This window comes from Callospermophilus lateralis, chromosome 2 (assembly GCF_048772815.1).
Source record: "Callospermophilus lateralis isolate mCalLat2 chromosome 2, mCalLat2.hap1, whole genome shotgun sequence".
Classification (NCBI taxonomy): Eukaryota; Metazoa; Chordata; class Mammalia; order Rodentia; family Sciuridae; genus Callospermophilus; species Callospermophilus lateralis.
In genome coordinates this window covers 15,109,169-15,131,626 of record NC_135306.1, presented here as the reverse complement: position 1 = coordinate 15,131,626, position 22,458 = coordinate 15,109,169, and the positions used below count along the sequence as shown (strand labels likewise).

The 22,458-nt window shown below is 41.1% G+C and overlaps 1 protein-coding gene across 1 annotated transcript in view; it reads right to left on the bottom strand.

Moving 5' to 3' along the window:
* Positions 1-22,458, bottom strand: part of Brinp1 (BMP/retinoic acid inducible neural specific 1) — a 119,818-nt gene that overhangs the window by 24,269 nt on the left and 73,091 nt on the right. Inside the window, exons 5-6 of the mRNA XM_076843157.2 lie at positions 5,743-5,979; positions 817-1,039 (exon numbers count right to left, since the gene is read on the bottom strand). Coding sequence (XP_076699272.1) covers positions 817-1,039; positions 5,743-5,979 — 460 coding nt within the window. The remainder of the gene's footprint in view (positions 1-816; positions 1,040-5,742; positions 5,980-22,458) is intronic.

Here is a 22,458-nt window from a genome sequence, read left to right as displayed (position 1 = left end):
AGTGCCCCATCTATCTCATTTCACTCCAGGCTCTGGTCAAAAGCCCTCAAAAGTTGAGTTGACTGACTCATCAGCTAACCTAATACATTTACCATTAAGATGGGGATGTTAAAGTCTACTTTGCCAAGTAATTTTAAAGTTAAGTAGATACTACATTTTAAGCCACCAGAAGAAGGCCACATGGCTGTTAGGGCTAGTGTTACTTCTCTTCCTCAGTCAGATCAGAAAGAAACCCAAGGCTGGAAGCTCATGGTGCAATTTCCTTTGGCAGCTCTGGGGGACTGATTCTAGGACTGCCATGGATAGCAAAATCTGTGGATGCTCAAATGCCCATATAAAAGGGAGTGATGTTTTCATATAACCTATGCATATCTTCCTGCATACTTTCAATCATCTCTGGATTACTGGTAATTCATAATACAATGTAAATGCCATGTAAATCGCCATGGTACTGTATTGTTTAGGGACTAATGACAAGAGCAGAAGTCTTAACATGCTCAGTGGTACAGATGCAATTTCCCCTCCCCCCAAATATTTTCAATTCAGGTTTAGTAGAATTTGTGGATGCAGAACCTGTTGATATGGAGAGTCCACTGAATGTTCAGGAACCCAGGTGAAATCCACTGTGGCCAGAGCCAGTAGGTGAGAAGCCAGAGGCAGTCACAAGGCTTTGCTGATCTGAACAGTACGGGGCCTTGCTTACCACCCCAGATGCACCATCTCCATTGCATGTCCCTCTGTAGTAAGTGGACATGATCTAAGAAACACCAGGGGACCGACTGGTGCCTGCAGAGCCGAGGTGGTGGCAGCACATACCTCTCTCTAGGCAGCTGGTGGTTGGGGTTGTGGCGGCAGCGTACACTGAGACCGAAGAGCTTGCGGGCAGTGCGCTGGATCTTTTGCCTCTGAGCCTCCGTGGCACTCTGCAGGAGCTTGTAGCGGTTCTGCAGGTCCCAGTCGTTGCCCCAGTGCTGGTGGATACTACCGATGGTCAGGAAGTGGTTGCTGGGGAGACGCTTCATAAATGACTTAAATTCATCTAGCAGGAGACAAAGGTCAAGAGAGAAAGGCTAAGCATGACAGCACCCATCAGAAGCACTCACACTTAGCCCTGCCTCTTAATGCAGAAGGCTTGCAAATAAAACCAACTTGTCCAAGGCCCATGGAGCATTGCACAACCCTGCTCTCCTCTGAGGCAGGCAAAAGCCGCTGTGCTTTTTTAATGACATGCATCCTCACACAGCATCCTTGTTTAAGACAGGGTTTCCCAGACTTCTGCATTGGAACGCCAACTTTAGGAAAATATTCACATCTCATTTGCACTTATATGCAGCCTTTTCTTTGAATCAAATCACCATAGTTAAAAATTTAAAAATTAAAATTTAACTTAAAAATTAAAAATTGAAGCAACACTTTCTTAATGCAATTCTACGTTGAAAATCACTATTGCATGCCTACAGCAGAATGGTAGCTATAAAAATAAATTTGAAGAAAACAGTATGAATAAACTCTAGTCAGATACTGTTGCCTGCTAAGTGATCAAACCCTCATGCCTTTTTTCACTTTGAAACATAGAAAATTAGCACGTGTTAGAAAGGTGTTAAAGGCATATTAGCACCAAACGGAAACTTTCTCTTTGATGTAATCTGAAGGTTTGACAGAGACCTGAAATGGATGATCCTCCCCATTCAGGCACCCAAGTGTTATGTGCAGTTGTATTGATCATCTCAGGCTTTGGGAAACCCCAGTTTAAGAGATGGTGACAACTGGTGGTGGTGGCCCACTCCTGTAATCCTGGTGCTCCAGAGACTTAGCAGGAGGATTGCAAGTTCAAAGCCACCCTCAGCAACTTAACAAGACAATGACTCAAAATAAAAAATAAAAAAGGATGGGGATATGGTTCAGTGGTTAAGCGCCCCAGGATTAAATCCCTGTTACAATAACAATGAGAGAGAGAGAGAGAGAGAGAGAGAGAGAGAGAGAGAGAGAGAGAAGAGTTGGTGCCAAACTCTTGGCTCTCTGTGGTGAAAGTTTCCATCTCAGTTTGTGACGTTGAGTTTCAAAAACATCATTATTGGCTACAACCTGACATGGTATTAGAAACAATGCAGTTTGCTTTTCTTGCTCTCCATCTAGGATTGGGAAATTGAAGCTCACGGTGGGGAAATGCTTTTCTGAAGATAACCCAGCTGATTAGCCACAAGAGCCAGGTCCAAACCCAAAAATCTTGCTTTCCACTCTAAAATTTCCTTGCTGCACCAGCCCCACCCATCCATCTTCCACTACTGGGAAAATTAAAGAATAGAAGGAGTGATCATTTTTCAGGAGAAAAGTACAATGTTTGGATTAAACACATATCTATTTACAACCTAAAACTTTTACTTCATATTTTAAAAACATACAAGAAAACTCCAGGCATCTTAGGCACTCATTTTATTTTTAAAAATGCTTTCATGGCTTTCAATAGGCAACAGACACAATGCTGAGCACTAACAGAACTAATTTTTATATCAGACCTTGAAGTAGGTAGTTTGGTGCCCCTATTTTGTAGGATTAGGGCACAATGAAGTCGGCTAATTTGCTCAAGGACCAGCTATGAATAGACAGTAGAATCCAAACTCTAGTGAGGCTCCAAATCATAGTTTTGAACTTTGTATATTACACTTACTCTCCACACTCAAAGAGGGCAGTCCTGAGGCTCAGTATACTAAGAGAGAAAATTAATAATAAGTGCTGAAAACCAAAGTATATGATCGCCAGAAAACCTCTAGCACCCTGTTACAGAGAGTTGATATGCACGAGTTCAAATCATGTTTCAACTATGAACAGTTATTCTCTCAAGCCCTGTTTCCCCATTTGTCAAATGGGTACAATGGTATCTAATTCAAATGCTGATAGAGTGACATAGGATCATATCTGCCTAAATAATTACAGATATATCATAATACCTCAATAAAGGGCAGTATAAGATTGATGAGAGCCTGGTTTGTGTTAGAGGCTTGGTCCTCAGCTCGACGTTATTGGGAGGTGTTGGAACCATAAGGAGGTGGGGCTTATTGGGAGGAAGTTAGGTGATTGGGGATCTTTCTTTATTTTTGCTTTCCACCACCATGAGATGAAGAGTCAACTCTTCTGCCACACATTCCCACCAGGATGTACTTGGTCTCAAACCAATAGGGTCAACTAAGGATGGAAAGAAGCCTCTAAATTTGTGAGTCAAATATAAACCTTTTCTCCTTTAAGTTGATTATCTCAGGTATATTGTCACAATAAATGGAAAGCTGACTAACCTAACATGATAACTTAGAGCTCTTCACTGATTGATTTATTTAGTGAGCTGACTGGAAACAGGAGACTGCCCCTAATGACCTATGCTCTCTTGGCCAGCCTGACTCCCGTGAATGACATATAGCTCCTCTTAGAGAAGTTCTGTTAACGGGGTAGCAGCCCTTTCAATGAACTCAAATTCAAATTTGATAAGAAAATAGAATTTAAAAGTTTTGTATTTAAAGTTTCTTGACTAAAAGGATATAAGACTCTCCAAAGGAAGGAAGTACAGACCTCACTTTATAGAAAATAGGTCCTGTTGACTACCCTCCAAGTTACTGGAGGCTGAGGCATTAGGGTAAAGGCTGAAAATGAGCAAAAGGAACACATCCCAGCACAAGTCACAGACGCAAGTAAGAAGGGATGGATCTATCTTAATGGGCAAATCCATGTCCCATGGATAAGGAGGGGGTATCTGGAGGGACTGTGTAACATGAATCATCTTCTTAGCCTGCAGCATCTCAACTCTGGTTCTAACCCACTCGAAGTGGTTTCTGTTCCTTGGGAATTAAAGTTCCTGACTGCTTTTTAGCAATCAGTAAAATTTCTTTGCAAAAGCATTTTATCAAATGTTTTTTTCATTTCAGTCCAAATAATCATCATAATACATTTTCATCATGAACCTCTTTTATAGATTCCTCGGATTTTAAATAGACTAATGGGTGCAGGTTCATAGGCCTCCACAGCTCCTTTCGAGCTGCATGACCCTGTGAAAGCAGAATCCCTGGTGGCTCCTGTGCTCCCAGTGCTGGATGGGGGCTCGGGGTTCACAGAAACCAGTCATTTTCAAACTCTGCTCCGTAAAGCTCTGCTTTTTATCTGTGGTACACAGTGGCTCCAAGGTAAGATTTTGTTTGATCAAAGGGATTTTTTTTTTTGGCTAAAGAGTTACATAAATTCAAATATTAAAAATACAAACATGTCCTCTCATTTATCAGATGAGGGAACTAAGGCCTGGGGGGGTAAAGCAGAATTAATAAGTTGCAAAAGCTGCTGTGAGCACTGGATTTGGAATCAGGGATTCCATTACCAAGGCTGTCAGTTACTAACTGTGTAACCTTGGGGAAGATTTGAGTCTTCATGTCCTCCCTGCTCTATAAGATGGAAATACCACTGCTGGCTTTAACACAGCTGTTTTTAACAGATTTAAAGTTTGTGATGTTAGAAGCATTAACACCCTATACACAGTCCATTCACTCACCAAATGTTTGAGCACTATAATGTGCTCACTACCTACTTGGCATCTCTTCCTGGAAATGTCAAGGATTCTCAAGCTTATTGTGTCTAAAACTGATCTTGCTGTCTTCTTTCCAAACCTCCCAAGGTGTTCTAGCTCAGTGAGGGGTACCAACATCCATCAACTTAACTAACATGTGCATATTTAAACAAGGCTCCTGAACATCATCTCAGTACCTCTTCTCTTCAACTATAATATCCAATACAACATCAAACCCTGCTCATTGCCCCTTCTAACTATCTGAGAATCTCCACACATTTCCTGTCTTATTTCTGGTACCATCTCCTCCTCCAAAGCATAGGTCACATCTTACATCCCCCTGATCTACCTGCACACTCCCTCAGATCTCTGCACCACAGTCGGATACTTAGACTTCCTCAACATGCTCTTCCTCAACATGGCCTTTCCTAACTTCATTGATCACATGAACTCCCCACTCAACATCATTTGCTCACAGCAGCTCCTCCTTCTTTAAGCATGGACATTTGAAATGTCACGACCATTTGTATGGTTGTGTCATTAACGCCTGACTTTCTCACAAAACTCAAAGCTCCACAAAGGCAGAGCCAGCTTTAGATTTTAACCCACTTTATGACCTTGGGTAACTGATGTTCCTCCACTGTGACTCATTTTTCTGAACCACGAAAATCAGGAAATAGCTAAATTACTGTAAAAGAGAAGTGATTGACAGTCTTGACAATCTGTGAGTGCTTTGAATATATATATATATATACATATATATATATGTATATATATATATTCACACATATATATGCACATATCGATACACATGCATATACATATACTTACATACATATATATGTGTGTTTATTTACACACACACACACACACACACACACAGACCAAGAATCAATATGCCTTTGACTCTCCACTCTCTCGAGGTTTCATAAGTGCTCTTACTTTGTCTTCTGAGGACAACAGAGACCATATATCATGTGACCACAAACTGAATTATGCTATTCATTATTTCATCCAATGGAGATTTACTGAGTTCCCACTCCATGTCAGCTGCTATGCCTGGCTCTGGACCCTCTAAACTGACAGAGTCTGGATCACTGACTTTTCCCCTCACGGTAAACCTAATTGCAATTAGGTGAGGCCCTCCTCCGGGCTTTGCAAAGGGCCCCTCGTGCAGTAGGCTATCTGAGGCTCTCTACCTGAATTCTCCAGGTCCTTGTATGCTTCAGCCCAGGACTTGGCCATGTTGGCCAGCGTGTACTCCAGGATCTGGATGTCGGTGACGGGGCAGTTGCACTGCGGGAACTCCTCGGCACACTGGCATCGGCACTGGCTGCTCTGGCATACGTACTCGCCCTCGCCATTGCACATGATGTAGCTCAAGGCCGACTGGACAAACTTCTCTTGCAGATACTGAGGGAAGATTATCTGAAGACCTGTGTGAGAACAGCAAGAGGGGGAAACAGAAAGGTTAAAAAAAGGTGTTTCATTAACAGTTTCCAAAGGTGATACACAGGAATCCAAAGCCGCTAGATTTCTCCTTGTGTATTAAAACCAGACTATTTCTGGGCCTCTGTGGGTCCAGGCAGGGCATAACCAGCCAGGCCTGCAGTTCCTTCACTTCTACTTCAGCTTCTCAGGTCACGACCTTGGCCATCTCTGAAATGCACACTCCACTCCGTGATATTAGTACTGAGTCTAGGGCAGATCTGATATGTACCTTTTCCATTCGTGGAGAAAATCTTTATTGAAAGCAGAATACTATTGTTTATCTTTCTTTATTTCCTTCATTTATTTTCTGTCCCTTTCTTAAAATATTTATGAACCCTATTTATGAAGAACAAGTCCTGAGCTGGGCACCATCTACAGAGATTAAAAAAGAAAAAGAAAAAAAAAAAAAGAACAAAATCTTTGCCCTAGAGGAGTTTCCAATATAATCAGCAGGATAGACAGCGGACACACATCATCCTAACAGCTTTGTAGGCACAGAGCGGAGGTGGCCATGGGAGGCACTGGACAGCAGAAGACTGCAAATATCATGGCCTAGGTAGCAAGGCAACCTGTACAGGGGACAGAACTGAAAATAAGGAAGAGATCATCACGTTATAAGAACAGGAAAGACATTGTAAAAAGTGGAAGAGAAAGAGCAAAACATTAACAAATGAGTCTGGGAGCTCTGGATAAACAAATGAGCTTGGATGGAAGCAGGTACAGTGCTGCAGGAAAACAGGTTGTAAAGAGGCTAGATTGCAAAGGGCTTTAGTATAGACCGAGGACTTGGGGGTTCATCTGGTGGGTCACGGGTATGTGCTGGTAGACTTCAAGAGAAAGAGGGATATAATTAGAACAATGAAATTTAATACCACTATGTATCATAAAATCTAAAATACCAGTTAGAAGGCCATCAGAGATAACTAGTTGTCTCTTCTTTGCTCTAAAACTAAACATACTGAGGACCTTTATAGCTAGTCCATGGTTTTAGGATGAGTACTCTAAACCGTATGGCATGATCTTTTCGCTGTATTTGAATAATCAAAGTCTTACTCCTGAGAGTCAGTGACAGGGAAGGATTTATCTGGACACGGGCAGAACTCTGGTACCTTGAAATGTCAGCACAGCACATTGATTGCCTGTATAGCCCTGACAGAAGGACGGCTCTGGAGCAGCTCAACTCATTAAGGCACTTTCAACCTGGGACAGCTCTCTCCAGCTCATTTGAAGCTGCTAACAGTTTTAGGCTCTGATACATATGGGGGTAACAGTTTCATTACCCAGCGTGTAGGAGAGAACTGTATTCTTATTTGGATTGCTCTTTATTATCATTCATGCTTCAGAGACACCCCCCTAACCCTACTCATCAGGGACTTGCCGAATTTGACACACATTGTGGCTTGCTAATTCACAGTTGTGTTTCTAGAGTTTGTCTTTCCCTCTTGTTCCTTCAAATTGTGTGTGTGTGTGTGTGTGTGTGTGTGCGTGTTTATATATGATGAAAATATATATAAATTTTAAACCCCTGATACTTGAGCCAGTCCTTGTATGGCAGGTAAAATGACCATTTCAGGACACCGTGGGAAAGAGCCTGCCTCATGGTAAGAAGCCACAGTAGTAGATAAGAGCTGTCATCACACCCGTTGTGCCCCTCTAACTACATAAATCTTCTCAGACAAATTATTTGGCCTCCGAGGCCCCACTTCCTCTTGTGTTCAGATAAAGAACATTTTAATACCAACATCCGAGAACTGTTAGGAAGACTCAAAGAAAGATCCCTGCAAACTCTCTGGAACATTCCTGGGCACACAGCAAGCAAACAACTTATTATCTATTCCTACTGTTGATGTGATGAAGAAGATGATGGTGATGATGATGTCACACTTATGATGAAATTTTTGAGGGTTCAACAGAACCGTTAGGATAAATGGAGGAACAACAAGTGCAGGTATTTAGTCGAAAGAGGAGCATTTTCAGGAATTTGTCTTTCGTTTTTGGGAGAACTCTCACAGGGAAGAGGGTTCAGAACTCTGTGCCTGTTGAACCAGAAGACTGCTCAGGAAGGTCCATATTCCATCTACATGAAAGGATTCTAACAGAACTAGGCAGCTGGACAATGGTCATCTGCAAAGCTGGGTAACCGCCATACTCATGAGGAAGGGGTCCATATGAAACTGATTGCTTGGAAAACTACTGCACAGGGGTATGATACCCATGTCAGAAGGTCAGACAAAACAAATTGAATTGTAAAGTCCCTTCTAACCCGAGTCTACAATTCCTTCAGAGTATGCATTATTGAGTCATTTTATCTGTATCACCATTTTCTCTTCCAAAGCACAATTTATTTTTAGCTGATTCCAATCCCCCGTAGGCAACTGGGTCTATGGATTGGGGTTAAGTTTCTGTTGCTTAGAGGAACTCTACAGACTATATTCTCAGTGCCATTTTTCTAGCTTGCTCATCATTTTCTTTCTCCCTTTTGTAGGGGATAAAATATTCTATTCTTGGTCCCAGCCCAAAAGGAATTTGGGGAGAGCATTTTTAGAAAATTGCGTCAAATCATTTCTCCATTTGGCAAGGATACAAAAGGCAGTATTACCTACCCCGTTTAATGCAACTGAAAACAGATGAAGTTTGGGGTTGGGGGGTTTTCTGGGAGCAGCTGAAACACAAAACTGGCTGCTCTTTAAAAATGGAAACTCAGAACATGCCGAGCTGTCTCAGAGGCAGAATCTCCTGGGCAATTTCAAAAGAGAATAATGAAGACATAGCAATTAAAAAGCACTTTTCTGCAAAATGTCATTACTGTTTAAAGTTACATAACCATTTCTTCGGCAGCGGAGGTTCACACAGCAGTCACAGCCAGAGTCATCTCCCGATGACCTGTGTCCAACAAAGAGGCCCATTGCTGACCTCCTAGATTGGCGCCCGAATCCTGCCGGCTTCAATGGGAGTCATAAATAATTTGGAGGGGGATTTGGCCTGGGGAACCACTGTTTGAAAGATATACAGCTGCCGGCTGGGGTGGAATATTCTGTCCCCATGGTTCCCAAAGACACACACATACCCAGGGAAAGGAAAACTGAGAAAATTGGAGAGAAAAAGGCCGCCATTATTGCCAAGCATATAAATTGGCCTCACAAAACCCAGGAAAGCGATGGTTGAGAGTTGCATTTGAACACCGACGTACCCCCACAGAACATATGGGATATTCTCCCTCCAATCTTTTTAACTTTTTTAAAGATCTTGTGATAGTTGAAAGCTGAATGCATCACTATTCCACCTGAGCGATCTTCCCTCCTTGTCCTGACTCACGCTCCATCCCCGTTGGTCCTTCCCCTTATCCCACCTTCAGTACGTGCATCTCATAACATGCTTTGTGTTTGGTAGGCAGTTCTCTCGTGCTTGGATCTCATTTCTCTCTGTGTGTCACATGATGGGCCACTTCTCTCTCCTTGCCTGCCCTCCTTTGTGTCTCCCAACAGTCTCTTCTTGACTCACAACACACTAGGCACTCTGCCATTTTGGGGGGTCCTTCCAATGGGTCTGAATTGTTCCTCTTACAGTTTTTCTCTTGCCCTTCCCAGTACCCAGAATATTCTTCCTCACATGTCTGCTTGGTGCCCTTTATCTAAAGTGCAGACTTTCCCAGAGTACCCAAGTGGAAATGTCTTTCTGTTTCCTTCAAAAGAATTAAATACGGGCTTATGCTATGCTATAAGTTTGTTATTTTTTTTCCATATCTTCCATTAAAAAATGAGTTCAGAGAGGAAGGGGACTGTTTGTTCACTACAGATCCCAGAGTGTAAAATGAGGAAAAGCTCCCATTAGATTTTGGGACTGGGAGAACTGAAATGTTAGGTGACCTATCCAAAACCCCATAACTAAAGGAACAAAGGAAAATGGAATGAAGACTCGAATTCAGAAACTCAGACTAATTTTTTTTTTTTTTTTTTTGATACTAGGGATTAAAGCCAGCGGTACTCAGCCTCTGAAACATACTCCCAGCCCTCTTTACTTTTTACTTGAGACAGAGTCTCACTAAGTTGCTGAGACTGGCTTTGAACTTGAGATCCTCCTGTTTCAGCCTCCTGAGTTCTGAAATAATCAAGGTCCCCCACCTCTCCAGGGGGAGATAACAGGTTCTAAGATGAACTCCTGGCTCAATATCCCTAGATATCTCTAGCATAGAGCAACTGGCAATGTCTTAGGTCTCTGAAACTCAGAATTTCTTTACCTATAAATTGAAATACCAACCCCCTGACTTACTAATGAGGGGAGAAAACACATAAACAACACTTAAACCACAATCCGCCTGCTATGGACAGGAAGTCTGTGACCCCCCAACAATCCATATGTGGAAATCGAGACCTCCAACATGGTGCGATTAGGAAGCAAGGCCTCTGAAAGGCGATCAGGGGAAGATGAGACCACAAAGGAGGTGCCTCCCCCAGGGGATTAGGTCTCTTACAAGAAAAGACTCTGGAGCGTATCCCTTGTCTTTCAAGCAAAGGCCATGTGAGCCCACGGTGCCAAGGGCACTGCCTGTAAGCCACGAAGCTGAGCCTCACCAGTCACCATCTCTGCTGTCCCCGTGACACCCCACTCCCTGTCCCCCAGAACCGTGTCTTTTGTGTGAGCTGAAGTGTTTGTTATACCAGCCTAAGCATGCCAAGATATAATTAAATGTGCAGTGAATGTTATGTTTCTCCCTTTAACCCCACATCAGATCAGGATCCATTCCCAGAACCAAATTCATGCTTTTCCTGAGAAATCTTTCTTAATGGATAAATGAGTTTTAGCGGATAAATGATCCACTGAAGAACAATCCAGAAAGTGCACAAAGCATGGTAAAGGTCTCAACAACAGAACTCCTTCCAGTTGAGAATCAATCTGGTTATCACCTTCTTTTCCGATTAAGATTCACCCCTGCCAGGCATACATCTGTAGTCCCAGTGGCCCGGGAGGCTGAGGCAGGAGGATCACAAGTCCTAAGCCAGCCTCAGCATCTTAGTGAGGCCTTAAGCAATATAGTAAGACCCTGTCTCGAAATTTAAAAATAAAAATAAATAAAAAGGGCTGCAGATGTGGCTCAGTGGTTAAGTGCCCCTATTTTTAATACCTAATAGCAAAGACAAACAAAAAATTCATCCCCTTTTATGTGTTTATTTACTTCAAAGTTACCTAGAGAAAAATGGTTCTTGAGTCTTAAAGGACATGAAAACTCTGAAGGAAAAGAATGGCACAGAGTAGAGATTGGGGAGCTCATTAGAATAAAAGCATTTCTTATCACATAAAAGGTTAAGGATCCTTGCCCATGACAGGTAGGGATTCTGACACTCAGGAAAAGAATTGGGGCTCACTGCATGTTGAGTCCCAACCACTGAAGGACATTCAAGGAGCAGAAGAACTTTCAGGGGGCTCATGCATTGGATCTTGGAGACCCTCCTGATACCACCCATATTGCTGTCTAAAACAGGCAGCTTGTTCCCTGACCATGCTGTGTGAGGCTGGGGGCCATCCAACATCTGCAAAGGAAGCCTTAATCAATGGCAGCTGCAGGTGCACCGCACACATAGGATCCCAGTCTGGTTACCATCTTGGAGATGGATCCTCCTCTTGCTGATAGGATCTCTTAGCTGCCTCCTCCTTCCTTCAAAATGGTGCATGGGGAATTGGAGGAGATGGAGAGGAGGTTTAATACATGTCACACGTGCTTTTTATCTTCTAACTGAACAGAGGGGTGATTTGAAGATTCAAGACCAAAGCACAAAGTTCAAAAACAAGAGAAAAAGGCCTTGACTGGTGATTAAAACGTCAAGATAGCATTGTGCTGGGCACATAGTAGGTGTTTGATAAATATATTTCCTATATTGAGTAAGTCAGTGATTTATTATGAAGATGAAAGAAAATAAGCTTGAAGATAAACCACTATGGGAAACATCATGCTGGGATTTAGGTTGAGTTTTGAAACATGAGCACAATCTAAATAGATAAAGGCGGGTGCGAACACTTTGGATTGTTGGAGGTCCTATTCCAGCCAGAGACCATCATGGATGGCTTCTGACCAGCTTTATTTTGTTTGATTCTAAATCCTAATCACCTAATCCAGTGGGTTTTCTCTTTTGGGACCTATTTCATTAGATATTAAGTTCATGATCTCTTACATTACCAGAAGGAAGAGGGAGAAAATACAGGTTCTCTTCTGGCTGAGTGTAAACATTTTCCCACCCTGTTCTTGCCTCTGAACGTGGACCCCGGTAGATATTTCTGAACCCTCTAGGCATCCCAGCTGTTGTCGTGTACCTGCTAAGTTCTGCCTGTCAAATCCTGTCCGTTTCTGAAAAGCACAAGGTGAGAGAACAACAAGGACTGCACCTTTTGCAAAAGGTGGTTCTGATCCCCTTCCTTGTGAAAGCTCAGGGATTTCAGACTGGCAGCTAAAGGACTTTATGGCTCACACAGCCAAGCTGAATTCCAGTGTAATGAAGGCATGCAGGTCAATTACCCATCTGTTTGTGTTTCTATTGCTGTGAATTACAGTATCCATTGCTGACAGCTCATTGGAGTGGAATGAAAATAAGACAATAATTCACCCGGTGAAACTGTGCAGAAAGGGCGAAAAGGCTATGATCTCATTCAGAAGTTCAGCCCTGTCTCTGCGATGGGTCATTTACACTCTGGGAAATGAAGAAAGGCAGCTACCTGGGGGAGCCAAGGGTGAGTTCTGGCTCCCTCCATGTAGGATGAGGAAATGCCCCCTCCTGGGGAGGGTAATAGGTTGTATTTGCAACTATCATCATCTGTCCTGCAGGATCTTGAGAGTAGACTTGGAATCCTTAGGTGAAAAAAATATAGGTAGATAGAACTCAGGACAATAAAGTGAAAGCCTTTTCAGATAGCACGACATGGGCTGTGTTGGTAGGTAGGGAACTCCTTGCCATTGAAAATGGACAAGCAGAGTTTCAAAGATGACATGAAGGAAGGCTTTATCTAATGCCAAGATCAAATGGCATCGGTGGACTGGATTATCATTAATTCATGTTGAGTGACACCCCCCACACTCACACAAAGTGACACCTTTTTAAGATCATAACAATCTCTGAACTCAGACACATCTATACAACACACTGTAAGTGCATGTGATACCTCACTTACAAAATGAAACTCAGTCTACAACTTCATCAGTTTCTCCTTTGCATGAGACCACAAAGCTCCAGGTAGAGACCACCAAGGAGCAGAATCATCACACACTATGACCACCATGCAGCCTAAGCAAGAAAGAAGCATTTACCTTTGCACCCCAGAGGCTCAGGAATTGTCTATCAGCTGATGTAATTGACCCTGTAATGACAGACACAGGAACTGGCAAACTGTGGCCAATAGGCCAAACTGATCTGCAGCCTATTTTTGTAAATAAAAAAACAGGCATGCACATGGAAAAGTTGAATAGTTGCAATAGAGACCATGTGACCCACAAAGCCTAAAATAGTTACCATCTTATTCTTTAAAGAAAAAGTTTGTCAACCTTTGTACTAGATGACCATTAAGATTTATTCCAACTTTTATTTTTCCATGATTTTACTCTGAGTGGTTGTTCCTTCTTTTATCAAGCAGTTGATTTTGCATGCGATATGTCCCAGGTACTATTCTAGGTTCTGAAGAAAGGGCAAGACACTAGAAACACTGTCCTTGCTCTCATGGATCTTACTGTAAGAAAAAAAGACAATTAATAAATAAAAACAGACAAGGGTTAATATTAACAAAAGGGATTGGGAGCAGACTGACTTCTAAATGACAATTTTAATTATAAAAAAGATAAAAGATAAGGAGGCCAACATAGTTTTTATTCAATTTCATCATGAAGATACTCTTGAAACTTTAAGAAGAGCTTGATTCAATTTAAATATAAGCTGCTTCACTGTATTCATGATAAAAACTAAACCTGATTCCTGTAAGAACGGGTGCTATCTGATTCCTGGCTGAACTGATGTCTCCAAATCCTACCCACCCAGGCCCCCATCTTCTACTCCTTCTGTACCCCTGAACACACCAAGTTCTTCCCCATTCAGATTGTGCCTCCAGCTCTGACCAACAACTTGACCTTGGAGAAGCTTAGGGGCCTAACTTCTTTGTTCCTCAGTTTTTCTTTCACAGAAATTTATATAACGATCCAACCCAAAAGAGTAAATTTGGCTATCTGTCAATTATGCATCAATGAACCTAAATATAAAAATCAAATCAATACCACACATGAAGTTGCAGGATATGTGTTAAACTGATGCCAATTCCTGTTCTTGACTGACTTCCTACGGCTTCCTCTAGAAGCCATGGGCAGCCTAAGGTAGCTCATCTGCTGGCAACAAAGACACCTTGAGCATATCTCAGATTCTCACAGAAACACTACTGCATCTGATTATGTGTGCTGATGCTCACATTCCTCCCGTCTGACAGCTCCTTCAGTGCAGAAGGCTTTCCTCATCCGTTTTCCTATCATCTAGCATATTAGTAGGTGCCCAGCAATGTGTTGGAAGGAAGGTGAATTTAGAGGGAAGTGTTTCAGAGATGCCCGCTGCAGTCTATGCTTAGGATGCCCCGCCTCTCTAGGCCTCTCTTCTTAAGCAGAACCTGGATCTTCATTCCCAATATCATAGCCTGAGACCTGAAGCTATTCTGACTTCATCTCAGAAGTCACAGACAAGTACTCAGAAAGATCTGAGTAAAAAACATACAGATCCTAAAAAAGTCGGAGAGATCAATGATAGAAAAAGACTTGACCACTAATTTCAGCACAGTTTTTTTTTTTTTTTTTGGATCGGGTATTATAAGATATGATTCTTGAAGATAACTGTAATATATGGCTTTCCAAAATACAAAACACAAGGCTAGATCATAATAGGTTTGCAAAAATGAAAGTACTTTCTTCAGCATCTATTAATAACTCCTTCCATCCACTCTGGGTTTAGTTAAGTGCTACACTGGATGCTGAAATCATGGTGTCTGACCTCAAGAAGCTTGAGTTGTATGACATAAGAAGACTAATTAGTGTACAATGATAATAACATGTAAATATAATCCAGCACAAGTTCCAGGAGAACTGAAAAAAAAGCCCCCATTTCTGTAAGAGAAGAGATCAAAAAAGTTATTTTGAACGGGATTGAACCTGAGAGGTAATGTATAGTACAGCATTTTCCAAGTTGTATGCCTTGGAATCAAAGATTTGCAAATATCCCCAGGCTCAAACACATTCGGGAAACTCTGGACACATAATTCCCCTCTTGAGACTCATAATACCCATTAGCACAGTTAAGGCACTGAGAAGTCCTGCAGTAAATAAATGTGGTTTATGTCATTTAATCCAGTGTTTCAATATTACAGAGCTTTCTCTAAATTAATCAGTGGTAATAAGTAACCTCAAAATCCCAGTGGCTTATGACCACAAAGGTTTATTTCTTGCTCATGTTTAATGTTGACTATGTTCTGGCTCTGCTCCTGATGCATTTATTTATTTATTTAGGATTTAGGCTGAAAGAGTAGACCAATCAGGAATATGCTGTTCTCATGGTACATGAAAGGGAGCAGAAGACAAGCTAGGCAATGTCTCCTGAAGTACCTGCTCCGAGATGAAGTACCATGTCCTCTCCCATTACATTGGCCCAAGCAGATCACATGGCCACAACCAGTATTGAGTGAATAATCCTCCCACAGCACAGCACTGCCAATCACGTGGCAGCACACCAGAGCCCATAGAATCTCTCAGAGGAGCCAGCAAATAATGCAATCATGAAATCTACTGCAAAATACAGCCAACGTTTTTCATAACTTAATTACCAAATGATCCAGCAGTTTAACTCCTAGGAAGATATCCAAAAGAATTGTAGATAGCTATTAAAACAAAAAATGTGGACATGAGTGTTTGTATCAGCTCTAATCCTAAAAATTAAAAGGTGGAGATAACCTCAATGTCGTGAGCTGATGGCGGATAAATGAAATGTGTGTATCTATACAACAGAATACCAACTTAGCCATGAAAAGAATAGAGTACTACTAGTGCATGCTATAGTGTGGATGGACCTCAAAAATTTTAAGTGAAAGGAGACAGGCACACACACATACAAAAAAAAAAAAAATCACGTACTACATAATTCTATATATTTAAAATATCCAGAATAAGAAAATTCACAGAGAACAAAGCCATGGCCAGAGGTCGGAGGGAGGGGGTGATAAGGAATAAAGGCTTAATGGCTACAGAATTTATGCTTGTATAATGAAAAGTTTCGGAAATAGTGATGATAGTTGCACAACTTCATGAACGTACTTAATGCCACTGAGCTGTACATCTTAAAATGGTTAAAATGTTAAATTTTACATTGTATATATTTTAGCACCATAAAAATTTAAATTCGAAGCAAATTGACTGGACAGCTGAAACTAATTCAAATCAGTGAACATTTATTGAACATCTACTCTGAGCTAAACACTATACAAGAGAGAAGCGAACAATGAACACATTGTAAAGCATGTGGTTTCCACTCTCAGGGTTCTCAGTTACAATTTAGGTGCAGTTAAGTACACTTCTGCCCATGAGACTTGACAGAATTATTAGAATATAATAAAAGGCACATCAAAAGTGCTGCATTTGCAGTGCAAAGGGAAAGTTAAATTCTAAGGTGAACTATGAGGGAAACAATAAGGATTGACTCGATCATTTTTAAAAACAAACAGGTACCATATCTATAAGCAGTCAATAAACTCATTATCTTGGGTGACTTATTCAGGTTTTGGCTACCTGAAGCCTGATTTCTGCACAATCAATGCTATCAACAAGGAATCCAAAGGGACATGATTTTTAAGTAGAACGAACGACCACATCCATCATTTATCTGTCAGGATTTCCACCCTGCAAACTTGGCCTTGAGTTTATTAGTAAGGGACAGCCACAGATAACCATGCCGATGTTAACTCCTGAGGAGTCTTATCTCCACATTAGCTCACACCCAACTATAAGCCCTTGCTCTGAATTTCTACCTCCTTCCTGCTCAAGTCTGAGGGTGGAGCTTATTCTAGAGCCCAGGTTTCTCCAGGTCAGAGGCAGCCTTTTTAGAGTCTTCTACTCATGAACTATTCTAGGGCTGAGTGAGCATCTATTCTAGGGGTATTTAGTCTTTTCTGGCTATGGATCCTTTTAAGAACATGAGAAATGGAAATCAGTTCCATCTACACATACACAATAGGCAAGTGGCTTAAAAAAAAGATTACAGACTCTCTAAAGTAAATAGGGTATAAGGTGCTCTTACATAGAAAGAGATATAAAAAGCACTTGCTCTAATAAAAACCACAGTTATCATCTGCATACCCCAGATTGAGAATCAGCATGAAAAAAATGTTTCAGAGCACTGTGTTCAAATTCTTGCTCTGCCACCTTCAAGACAATTCTTTAACTTCTATAAGCCTCCATCTTAAAAATATGGAAAATTGGGCTGCGTTGAGGTTCACATGAGATATCTATCTAAAGAAATGAACCCTCCATCCGGTGCATGGTAATTACCTATAATAGCTATGACAATTACTGTGTCAGTCCCCTTGGTCTTGAGATATATGTTTTCTAGTTAAGTGCTGAACAAAACCCTAGGAGATGAAGATGTTCTTCCCATTTTGCAGACTGAAACATCTAGGGAAGTTCAGAGATTTAATTAACTGTCCAAGGACTTATCACTATCAACTCTTCTCTACTGATCCTCTCCATTCGATTTTCTTTTTGATTGAGTCTTTGATTGACATCTTCAGTCCCCTTATTGAAGAACCCTTTTTCTCCTCAGACACAGCACAAAACAGGGTGCTTCTTGGCACATAAAAGAAAACCAACATTTGGATGGAGCCAGCTGGGTGGAAATCAGAGATCACATTTGTCAATGAAGCATAGCTTTTTTATTGAGCAAGCTTCTTAGGGTCACAGAAAGGTAGACACACTGGATTCTTACCAGTGTCTCTTAGGTCACTGCTAATTAGACAAGCAGATCCTGACCAGGAGTCATTGCCTAACTCTGGCCTGTAAAGGGAGATTATGACGAATTCCATTGTCATGAAGGGCCTTAGATGCTAAGCTTTCTTATACCAAAAAAAAAAAAAAAAAAAAAAAGTGGCTCTTAAATATTTTAGGGACCTGGGGGAGCCATTGAAAGTTTTTAGGCAAGGGTCAGTCCCAATTACCCATGCTTTAGAAAGATTAATCCCAAAGTGTGAACTAATGTACACTGAATAGTAACCCATTAAGAAAACTTTTGATCACTTGGTTGAGCCATAAAGAGAATAATCAAACTCAGGTTTATCTTTTAAGGGGCCAAGTACGCCTTCTATGTATATGTATTTGGTTTAATCTTCTGGTCTATGATTTTCCACTTTAACTAGTACACTGATTGTTCTCAGCATTTGGTGCATCATAAATAATTGTAAGGTCTTGTGGACTGATTTACCAAGTTTTCTACTTAGGTAAGGAGCACTGCACTTGTTCATTTAGCAAATATTTAAAGAGCATTTGGTACCAGCAAAGCACATAGGCCATGGAGGATGTAAAGATAAAGTAAATGTTTTGCAAATACCATGTTGATCAAGGTGGTACAAAGGATGCCTAACCTATTTTAATGCCTCATCTGAGCCAGGCATTGTTGCATATTGTTTTAAGCATCCTACTCACAATAACCCTATGATGTAGGTTAGGAATACAGTCTCAAAAGCTGCATTGACTTGTCTGAGATCAATTAGTGTGCAAAGGTCAGATCTAGTACTTGGCTAGAAGTCTTTCTCAGTCCAAGGCTTTTTATTGAAACCACTCTTTCACATTGGAACTCTTTTATAATGAAGAAAATGATGAAGGTCATAATATAGAAGGCAAGAGAAGCCAAATGGCTTCTCTGAAGAAGTAGCATTTGGAGGAATCAATTGCATGACCCTCGCCTGGATGATGTAGCATCCAAAGCAGCAGAAAAAGCACAGCCCTTTTAAGAATGTGATCCTCACAAGGAAGCACGGTGTTCAGCAAGACACAGATCCTCAGGAAATGGTCATCAGGTTGAACTGGATTCGGTGCAATGTGGCTAGGAAGTGGAAAAAGGTTAGAGAAAACAAAGCTCATTATGGACTCTGGTTTTCTCATTCATTCATTCATCCTTTCATTTCTTAATTCATTCAGCAAATATTTCTGAGTCGTGATGGTAAACTAGGCTCTCTACGTATTCTGCTAGAAAAAGAGATGGGGCTTACTCCCTAGCGACTTGTGCTCCAATGGGGAAGTCAGATTAGTAACAGGGTGTGTATACTATTGTGTTAATCCTAGGGAAGAAGAAGGGCAGGGTGTCTAATAGCCTGGGGAGGGGAGATGAAGAAAACTTCCTGGGAGAGGTGGGAAGTTAGGAATTGGAGAGAGAGCATGAAAAAGGTACAGAGTGACACAAAATTGAAAGTTATAAACAATGTCTGTAAAAAATTCCATAGGCCTAGAGTGCAGATGTGGGCATCTGTTGGATATCAGAGTAAGAAAATCCAAGAAGAGAGGCAAGAATTAGATGCTGAAGAGCCTGGTGCTAGTTTATGTCTAAATTATACAGCAAAAAGTCTCCACAGAGGCTGTGACATGTTATGGAGGGAAGTGACAGTATTTGATTGGCTCTAAGAAGACTGTACTGGGTGCTGTGATGGGGTGGGTCAGCAGGAGTAGAGGAGAATCTAAGAGGCTCCTTTAGTAACCCATGCGATGATCCAGGGTGGGGACAAATGAGGACATGAAGGGCTGAACTAAGGCTGGCCTAGAGAAGGATGATTCCCATGAGAGGACATTTGTGTTGATCATTGAAAGATGGATCAAGCTCGAAAGAAGAGAAGAGCAATGACGTTTAAGGCATGAAGAACATCTGGATGCAAAAATGGTCAGAGATGGAGCCAAGTCTGGAAGAAACTTCCATTTCAAGAAGAGAAACAGGACATTGAAAAGTGAGGGTCAAAGAGGAGAATTTGGAGGGAAGGGATAAGAAAGAGGAGAAGGAGAGATGACTTGAGACCAAGACATAAAATGGACCATTTGAATGGGAAAATGAGAGAGAGGCTCTCAGAACACAGTAGTCTCAGATGAGAGAGAGGCTCTCAGAACACAGTAGTCTCATCTGGAGGTTTAGGCAAATGGGAAGTGTTGCCTCAAGTTAGCAATCCTTGATCCCATCTCCTCTCACTGGCTTAGCCCCCCATCTTCTAACAATCTTCACCCTCCTCCCATCCATCTTTCTCTTTCAGAAATAAAATGAGCTAACAACCTCATTCCTTCTACACTGAGAAAAAAAAATAGCATATGCCATTGAATCTAAGTTGCCATTCATGGTAAAGCATACCATTGCTTTACATACACTAGGAAAATAACACCTTGCCAATTAAACTACGACACACCATCAATTGTAAGAAGCATTCTCATTTCAGAGATATTAAAATCTAAAAAATCATGCAACTTAAAATCGATGACAAGTGATCAAAAAGTTCAACAGAATGCCTCTATTTACCATGTCTATGAGGTGCACCCACCCTGATGCCGTCTTTCCTCCACTCCTACTCTTCAAAATGGCTGGGAGCTCCTACTTAAGATGAATGAATGTTTCACACAAGACCCTATTCACTCTGTGTGCTCGCCTTTGATGCTAAAATCAGCACCTCTTGCTCACAGCAACAATATTTTCCTCTCAAAAAAATAATTCCCATAGTTACACAAAAGTTTTATTGTTTCTGTGTTTAAAAAGAAGGGAAAAAAATCACTTGACACCACATCACCTTGTGCTATTGTGCCATTAACTATAATACTCCTCTGTAGAATTTGCTCTTGAACTCACTCTACTTAGAATCTCACCCTTGTAATTGGACTGAAACACTTCTTGTGGAGGTCACCAATGACTTCCATGTTGCTCAATCCATTACTCCTTTCCCAGTCCCCATCTTAATTATCCTATTAGTAGCATTTGATATAGCTGACCACTATCTCTGTTTTTTCTTTCCTTTTTCTGCTTGCTTGTATTTGTTTTGAAGTATTAGGGGTGAAACACAGGGCCTAGCTCATGCTAGACAAGTGCTCTGCCACAAAGCAACATCCTTAACTCACTATCTGTTTCGGAAAATATTCCTTAATTGATGTCCAGAACACCATACTCTCTTGGCACTCTACCCTCTCCCAGGCACTCCTGAACTTCTTGTTCTTCACTAAACCATTGTCCCAACCTTGCTATATTTAATTCTTTGTGACTCCATAAATTTATTCTTTAATTCTTCTATCTATACCCTCTCCCAAGGTATTCTTGTCCCAGCACATATCATTAAGTGGTATTTCTATGCTAAAATTGATATTTCTAGACCTCTCCTCTGACTTTCCGAATTTTCCCACTCCACATCGACATTGGGATATTTTACAGACTTCTCAACTTGAGGTTCTAACCCAATTTCTCAGAACTCATCAAAAATGGCCACTCCCACAGTCTTGTCACATGAATGTGCAGCAATGTCATCAGTACCATTGCTTAGGCAGACCTCAAAATTGCCCTTGATTTATTTCCTTCTCTTATAAGCATTTTCTGGTCCATTGACAAATAATGTTAGCATGTCTTAAAAATATAACCATAAATTCCAGTACTTCGCACCACCTTCATTTCCTCTTACCTTGATAAACACAATAGCTCCCTAACTGGGGTCCTCGTCACGTTTCTGTCCTTAATGGTCCTTCTTACTCAATAGCCATAGTGATCCACTTAAAATGTAAGTCAGGTCAAGTTACTCCTCTGCCCAAATTTTCAACGGCTTCTCATTTCATTGGGAGTAAAACCTAATCTAAATTCGTTTCCATGGTCTACAAATTTCTACATGATCTGCTCCCAAACTATCTTTCTGACTGTAAAGAAAATATATTTCTTTGCTTACTTGTTTATTATCAGCTGCCCCGATACCCACACTAAATATAAGCTCCAAAATGACTGAGTTAGCTTATTCTCTTCTGCTTCTCCTCTTCTTAAAGCCATATTTGATGTATAGTTGATGCCCATTAAAAGATGGTTAAATAAATGAGTAACCATATGAAAGAATAAATCTCTATACCATCCATAGATTTCAGCAAAATATTCTCTCTGCATCTCTTTTCACATCAATGAGCTACTGAGGCAGAGCTCTGTGTACTTCACCAGATGGATACTAGATTAAATTACATGACAATGTCGGTAAAACACACAATGGGCTTCTTGGAGAGAGAAGTATAAAAATAAGAAGTTATCATTATGCCATTAGTGTTATTACTACTAGTTCGATTGTTGCTGCTATGACTACTAATAGCCTCTGCTCATTTCCATGGTCCTTTCTCATTTCTAATCTTCTCCAGGACTCTTCTTAATTTTTTTGTCATTTCACTC